Raw genomic sequence first — 8362 nt, 5'->3', positions numbered from 1 at the left:
GGAGTGGAGGGAGAGGAGAGAGGGAGTGGAGGGAGAGGAGAGGAGAGAGGGACTGGAGTGGAGGGAGAGGAGAGGAGAGAGGGACTGGAGTGGAGGGAGAGGAGAGGAGAGAGGGACTGGAGTGGAGGGAGAGGAGAGAGGAACTGGAGTGGAGTGGAGGGAGAGGAGGGAGAGGAGAGGAGAGGAGAGGAGAGAGGGACTGGAGTGGAGGGAGAGGAGAGGGACTGGAGTGGAGGGAGAGGAGGGAGAGGAGAGGAGAGAGGGACTGGAGTGGAGGGAGAGGAGAGGAGGGAGAGGAGGGAGGGACTGGAGTGGAGGGAGAGGAGAGGAGGTACTGGAGTGGAGGGAGAGGAGAGGAGGGAGAGGAGAGAGGGACTGGAGTGGAGGGAGAGGAGAGGAGGGAGGGACTGGAAGTGGAGGGAGAGGAGGGAGAGAGAGGGACTGGAGGGAGGGAGAGGAGAGGAGTGGAGGGAGAGGAGAGAGGGACTGGAGTGGAGGGAGGAGAGAGAGGAGAGGGGACTGGAGTGGAGGGAGAGGAGAGAGGGACTGGAGTGGAGGGAGAGGAGAGAGGGACTGGAGTGGAGGGAGAGGAGAGGAGTGGAGGGAGAGGAGCGAGGGACTGGAGTGGAGGGAGAGGAGATAGGGACTGGAGTGGAGGGAGAGGAGAGGAGAGGGACTTGAGTGGAGGGACAGGAGAGGAGAGGGACTGGAGTGGAGGGAGAGGAGAGGAGAGAGGGACTGGAGGGAGGAAGAGTGGAGGGAGAGGAGAGGAGAGGGAGTGGAGGGAGGAAGAGGGGAGGGAGGGGAGGGAGTGGAGGGAGGAAGAGGGGAGGGAGTGGAGGGAGAGGAGAGAGGGACTGGAGTGGAGAGAGAGGAGAGGAGAGGGGGACTTGAGGAAGAGGAGAGAGGGACTGGAGAGAGGAGAAGGGAGTGGAGGAGAGGGAAGAGGAGAGAGGGACTGGAGAGGAGTGGAGGAGGGAGAGAGTATAGAGGGACTTGAGAGGGGAGGATAGAGGGACTGGAATGGAGAGGGGTAGAGGGACTGCAGAGGAGAGGATAGAGGGACTGGAGAGGGTAGAGGGACTGAAATGGAGAGGATATAGGGAGAGGAGAGGATAGAGGGAGAGGGGATGGGAGAGGAGAGGATAGAGGGACTGGAATGGAGAGGATAGAGGCACTGGAGAGGAGAGGGTAGAGGCACTGGAGAGGAGAGGGTAGAGGGACTGGAGAGGAGAGGATAGGGGAGGGACTGGAGAGGAGAGGATAGAGGGACTTGAGAGGAGAGGATAGAGGGACTGGAGAGGGGAGGATAGAGGGACTGAAATGGAGAGGATATATGGACTGGAGAGGATAGAGGGACTGGAGAGGATAGAGGGACTGGAATGGAGAGGATAGAGGGACGAGAGGGGAGGGTAGAGGATAGAGGGACTGGAATGGGAGAGGATAGAGGGACTGGAGAGGAGAGGATAGAGGGACTGAAATGGAGAGGATATAGGGACTGGAGAGGATAGAGGGGATTGGAGAGGGGATGACAGAGGGACTGGAGAGGATAGAGGGACTGGAATGGAGTGGATAGAGGGAGAGGAGAGGAGAGGATAGAGGGACTGGAGCGGATAGGAGGGACTGGAGCGGATAGAGGGACTGGAGCGGATAGAGGGACTGGAGCGGATAGAGGGACTGGAGCGGATAGAGGGACTGGAGAGATAGAGGGACTGGAGCGGATAGAGGGACTGGAGAGGAGCGGATAGAGGACTGGAGAGGAGAGGAGCTAGAGGGACTGGAGAGGATAGAGGGACTGGAGAGGATAGAGGGACTGGAGAGGATAGAGGGACTGAGAGGATAGAGGACTGGAGCGGATAGAGGGACCGAGGGAGAAGGATAGAGGACTGGAGAGGATAGAGGGACTGGAGAGGATAGAGGGACTGAGCGGATAGAGGGACTGGAGAGGATATAGGGACTGGAGAGGAGAGGATAGAGGGACTGGAGAGGATAGAGGACTGGAGAGGATAGAGGGACTGAGAGGATAGAGGGAGAGGAGAGGTAGAGGAGGACTGAGAGGATAGAGGGACTGGCGATAGAGGGACTGGAGCGGAGAGGATGGAGGGACTGGAGCGAGAGGATAGAGGGACTGGAGAGGATAGAGGACTGGAGAGGATAGAGGAGAGGAGAGGATAGAGGGACTGGAGAGGATAGAGGGACTGGAGCGGATAGAGGACTGAGACAGGCACTGCCTTGGGCTTCTCATCACAGATAAAGCGCCAATATCAATCCGCCCGATCTGAACTCCAATCTGATAGTGATGACTGTGTAGAACCTCTGCACCACACAATCCCCCATCTTGGATCTTTTCCCCAGCAACTTCCTCAAATATGTCCTGTGGGCTGAGTCACTGATGGAGCAACGAGTTTTAAAATAATACTTCTTGTTAGAGGACAGGAAGAGATGCTGTTGTACAAAACAAAGTAATCAGCGATTGACGGTCCTAACCAATCAGAGAATAAAGCCAATGACACATTTTCAAACCACCGCTTTACCCATGTGTAGTTCTGGCTCTGGTCCAACCTGTCAGTTCCTGGACCAATCAGATGGCTTTCGGTGAAAGGGTCAGAGGTACTCAGATCCAGACTCATTGTGGAAGAACGAATCCACGTTTCCATCCACAGTTTTTCTGCAAGTAAATTCATACCATATAAAAAAACAATCACTGACAGCTGTGATGGAAACAGGAAGTTTCGTGCAATTTGATAAATGCCTACAGAAAATTTGTTCATTCGACATGGTGGGATCTTTTTGTGTCTGTAGAAATAAATTCTGCGAAAAATGGCAATGGAAGCGCCTTTTATGCTCAAATATTGATATAATAACCATCATATCGAAAAAAAAAGTTAGAGTCACGCGATGACTCGGAAACCATGCAGTTTAGACAGGGCTACAGATGAAATAAGTTATGATGAACGTCAGGGTGGTGAAAGTGAATGGTGAGTTTGATACTGTGAGAGATTTATTATTTTTATAATTGATGGGATGACTAACTTAGAAAGAATGCATTCTTGACTGGGCTAATGTAGGTTTGTGTCACCTGGCAAGCTGTGATTGATGTGAAGAGCTGTTTTAGGGGGTAAAATGAGATAAGGATTTGTGTCTCCAAATGCTAGACTATACTGGTTCTTTGTGATCTGTGAACCATCCTTGGACGAGGGAATGGTGTCTAAGGGAGCTGGCTCTGCTCACTATGACAGGTTGTTATGATAAACGTATGCCTGGTAACAGAAGAGGCGGGAACAGCCAGTGCGCCAACGGATTGGCTGAGTGAGTCTAAACAAGAACTTTCCAAGTCTCTACTCTGAATTGGCCAGCAGAGAGGTGAAACTCTCTCTGTAAGAGATATTTGAAGAACAATCTGAAACAATGGATTTAGTTCTCTGAAGTGCCCTGAGGTATTTCAAAGAGCCCGTATATCACGAAACATCATATTTACCATTGAAGGTTTTTTGCATTAATTAAAATAATTAGTATATCTTAGAAGTCGAATGTTGACCTCTTTGTTCCTAATGCCAGATTTGAATTGACGTAACTTTGACAATACTCCTTTGGAATAAATATCGAGGGTCTTATTCTGGTGACATGATGATCAACGCATGTAGACCAGCCTACCTTCTCAGTCTACCCGCACAGTATCATGCAGCGGTTGTCTAAAAGCGCACGTGCCAAGACCAGAGTAGGCACAATTAGCTATTTAATGCAAAATGTTTTGGTGACAAAACTATCGGTAGATAGTGAAAATGTGATGGAAACACAAGAACATTCTATTTTTATTCAGTACATGAAAACTTAAAGCGAAAAAGTACATTTTGGTGTGACTGTGTCATCACGCACTTGATTTCTATCTTCAACATGTCAGTTTTGGTGGAAAAAAATTGAATATTTTCTTGAAAATCTGTCGCAATTGGATGGAAACCTAGCTGTACGTCTGTGGGCGTGGCGAAGCGTTGCCCTGGAGCAAGGACTCTGGGTAGCCAGGCAAACCAGTTAGGCATTGAAGCCCTTTCGCCCCTATGGGCCCTAGTCAAAAGTAGTTGCACTATACTGGGAACAGGGTGACATTTAGGATACACACAAGGCTTCTTCTGTGTCCAGCCTCCAGCATTTGACCTTTCAGCTTCATTTGCATTATTCCATGAAAGAAGAGGTGTGTGCATGAACTAAAACAATTTATATATTATTTGACCTGCACAGCTGTTAAAATTACCTCCCAGGTTCATTTCAATCTATTCTGACCAATTATCTGTTGAATGATCTCTTCTGTGCTGCTCAGCAACCTGCTGGTTAACTCTCTATGGGAGGAGGAGGGAAGAGAAGAGGGAGGAAGAAAGGAAGAGGAGAAAAGATGAGGAAGATCATGTGCAAAATAGAGGAGGGAGGAGGGAATGTGGAGGTCACAGAAGAGGTCATACAGGGCCAGGGGATGGGAAGAGTGGGGGGCAGAACCACCTCAAGCCTCCAGATATTATATTAGAAATCAAACACAACTGTGGAGAATTATTCACATCCAACCACTACTGCTATATTGCTATAGAATATATACATTTAGGTTTGCGTCCCAAATGGCCTACTATCCCTCAGCCAGGTCACCCGTGATACAGTCAGTATTCCGTCCATCCATGTCCTGAGGACATCAGAGATGACGTGGAAACCAGCCACTAGGGGGCAACAGTGAGCACTGTTACCTTCAAGAAGGTTTGGGTTTCTATGCAGCGTTGTGGACGGGGATGGTGGATGGGCGTAAGCTATGGGCGCAAGCATCTTTCCCGTTTTAAGCCTATCCCAAACCTTAACTCTTACCTTAACCATTAGGGAGTTAATGCCCAACTATAAGATTTCTTGGATGTAATGCCTAACAACCTTAAACACAGTTGACAGTTGGAAGAACTTCAAATTTGACGTTAGAGAAACATGGATGAACGTCTAATTCTGACGTGAGATTGTGAGAGCCAAGGATCGATCAGAATATCGCTTGATAAACAGAGTAGCAGCAAGCGTTACGGTCTTCAACCTCCCGATAAACAGAGTAGCAGCAAGCGTTTACGGTCTTCAACCTCTGAAGGGGAAGAGGAATTGTCACGCCTTCTTCACGACTGTCTGCGTGTGTTTGGACCATTTTTTAAGTCCTCACTGCCAGGTCACTGACCTCCCTCCCTGTAGGCTGTCTCATCGTCGCCCGGTATTCCTCTTATCTAGGTAGGTGAGGGCAGTGAGGAGTTCAATGGAGATTGCATCGGCTATGGATCTGATGGGGCAGTATGCAAATTGGAGTGGGTCTAGGTTGTCTGGGATGATGGAGTTGATGTTTGCCACTAACCATATCTTGGTAAGGTCGCAGTTGTAAATGAGAACTTGTTCTCAACTGGCTTACCTGGTTAAAGTTAAGGTTAAAAATAAATTACCAGTCTTTCAGCACTTATAATTACAGATGTGAGTGCTACAGGTCGGTAGTGATTGTGACAGGAAGCCTTAGAGTTCTTAGGAACAGGAATGATGGTGGTCATCTTGAGACGTGGGGGATTACAGACTGGGACAATAGAGAGGTTGAAAATGACCGTGAAGATGCCTGCCAGCTGTTCTCCACTTGCTCTGAGAACACACCCAGGAATACCGTCCCGGCCCGTGGCCTTATGGAGTGTTGGGACCTGATTAAAAAAATCTTACTCCTTGGCCTACAGAGCGAGATCATCCAGTCAGCCAGGCGCTCATGGCACTGCATGGTGCATAAAATGCACTTGAGTTCATCTGGTAGAGGCATGGTTGGGCAGACTCATGGCTGGGTCTTCCTTGTAATCCGTGAATGGACTGTAGGCCCTGCCCATGCGTCAAGCGTCAGCAGCCTGTGTAATAGGATTCCCACCTTAATTCCTATAATGTCCATTTGCTTGTTTGATGTGGTTCTCCAGGAGGTTAAATGGCGTGGACTTCTTGTTCTTGTTTGTGTGCATTTTTTTCCTGCTTGTTTTATAGCCTCGTACAGTTCATTAACTTCCACTCGTGCTAGAAGTCAGCACACATTTGTTGTTGATGAAGAGGCATACTCCTCCCCTCTCGATTTCCCTGAATCCAATGTCCTGTCTGCTCAGAGTGAGCAGAGTAATACTGCAGTTAGGGAGGAGTCCCATTGTGCATTAATCCACGATCGGAGGTCATCCATCTTATTATCAAGAGACTCCAATAGAATGGAAGAAGAGAGAAGTGGTGGTTGTTTTTCTCTTCACTTCATTTCGCCAGGTCTCACCCTCTCCTGCCTCTTTTTTGCTGGGTGTTTCCACCGATTGGTACCCATAAAATTGGGTGGAAAATACACAAAGAGCCCAGGGCAGATGATTCGGTTGAAGCCGGAATTGAGGTTGGTAACTGCCGATTTGATGTTCAAAAGTTCTTGTCGATCATGCAAGAAAATGATAGCGAACTACATTTAGTGCAAAAAAAAAAAAAAGTAAGGATAAACGCCTGGTAATATCCTAAGAAATAGCAAAGTAGTTCGGAGACGGCAGCCATCTTTCATGTGTGTGTCTCTAGAACCTTCTGCACCCGTACTCCACAGCCCCTCACTTCTTCCATTTGGATATAGAACGTTAAACTTCCATGAAGATACCACAGATGGTGGTCTAGCTTTGAAACATGATCAAAGAGAGTAATTATTCACAACCCATATGTAGAACTCATATTCCAACATTGGAGAGGCGTTTTTTAAAACCACAACAGATCGGGAAGAAAGAGGTGATCTCTCTTCGCTTTTGAAATCTGGTGTCTGTCTCAAAGCATCTCAGAGTAGGTGTGGATCTAGGCTCTTCCATATAATCCTGTTGATTCCGATCAAAGGCTAAACTGATCCTGGATCTGCACTCATATTCATTTCTGATTCAACATTTCTTATATTTTTGGTTCTGATGGGGTAAGACAGTTAAAACTAAAGCTCATGAGAGCGTTTACTTATATAATTATATCTTTCTTCAAGAATCAATGGCTGTACATCATTAATTTAAAAGTAAAAAAAAAAATGGATGTATGCCTGCAGATTGCGTTTATTTACCCGGTGTGTGTGTGGTGTCTTTACCCGGTGTGTCTTCTTACCCGGTGTGTGTGTGTGTCTTTGCCCGGTGTGTGTGTGTCTTTACCCGGGGTGTGTGTGTGTTCTTTACCGCGTGTGTGTGTCTTTACCCGTGTGTGTGTGTGTGTCTTTACCGGTGTGTGTGTGTCTTTACCCGGTGTGTGCTTTACCCGGTGTGTCTTTACCCGGTTTGTGTGTGTCTTTACCGGTGTGTGTGTCTTTTGCCCGGTGTGTGTGTTTTATTGTGTGTCTTTACCCAGTGTGTGTGTGTGTGTCTTTACCCGGTGTGTGTGTGTGTGTCTTTACCCGGTGGATTGGAGTCTATGAAAATGTTTAGGGCCTTCCGCTGACACCGCCTGGTATAGGGAGGTCCCCGGATACAGGGCTCGGCCCCAGTGATTAATTCTCGCCAGCCGTAAGCATTACACCTCTGTGGCGCCTTGCAGTCGGATGCCGGGCAGTTGCCTACCAAGCAGTGATGCAGCCAGTCAAGATGCTCTCAATGGTGCAGCTGTAGAACTTCTGTTCAGGATTTGAGGCCCATGCCGATTCTTTCAGCCTCCTGAGAGGGAAGAGGCGTTGTCGTGCCTTCTTCCGACTTTATCAGGTTGGTGGTGTGTGGACAACCGAGAAACTTAAGCTCTCGATCCGCTCCACTCAAGCAGCCCCGTTCGATGTGGATGGGGGGTGCTCGGCCTCCGTTTCCTGTAGTCCACGATCAGCTCCTTTGTCTTGCTGGACATTGGAGAGAGAGGAGGTTGCTGTCCTGGCACCACACTCCCAGGTCTCTGACCTCCTCTATAGGCTGTCTCATCGTTGTCGTGATCAGTCAACAGCAAACTTAATGGGATGGTGTTTGGAGTCGGTCCCACAACGTAGTCGTGATGAACAGGGAGTACAGCTGGGGACTAAGGCGCCACACCGAGTCGGCCGCTGTTGCGGGTTAGTGTGGCGGATGTGTTGTTGCCTACCCTTACCAGCGATGGGGCGGCCCATCAGAAAGTCCAGGATCTCAGTCCCAGGTCCTAGAGTTTCAGTGGGATGAGCTTAGAGGCCCTATTTTGGAACGCTGAGCTGTAGTAAATTAACAGGTGGAAGAAGGCAGTGTGGGAGTGCAATAGGAGATTGCGTCATCTGTTGGGGGGACAGTGAATTGGAGTGAGTCCAGGGTGTCTGGAATGATGGTGTTGGTGTGAGCCATGACCAGCCTTTCAAAGCATTTCATGGCTACAGATGTGAGTGCTACTGGGCCGGGTAGTACTT

General features: G+C 48.9%; 1 protein-coding gene across 1 annotated transcript in view; it reads left to right on the top strand.

Moving 5' to 3' along the window:
- The first annotated feature begins 2950 nt into the window (after nt 1-2950).
- Nucleotides 2951-8362, top strand: part of LOC123482434 (fibronectin type III domain-containing protein 5-like) — a 28970-nt gene continuing 23558 nt past the window's right edge. The window contains exon 1 of the mRNA XM_045210031.1: nt 2951-2992. Within this exon, the coding sequence (XP_045065966.1) occupies nt 2951-2992 (42 nt within the window). The remainder of the gene's footprint in view (nt 2993-8362) is intronic.

This window comes from Coregonus clupeaformis, chromosome 33 (assembly GCF_020615455.1).
Source record: "Coregonus clupeaformis isolate EN_2021a chromosome 33, ASM2061545v1, whole genome shotgun sequence".
NCBI classification, from domain to species: domain Eukaryota; kingdom Metazoa; phylum Chordata; class Actinopteri; order Salmoniformes; family Salmonidae; genus Coregonus; species Coregonus clupeaformis.
This window is presented reverse-complemented; position numbering and strand designations above follow the sequence as displayed.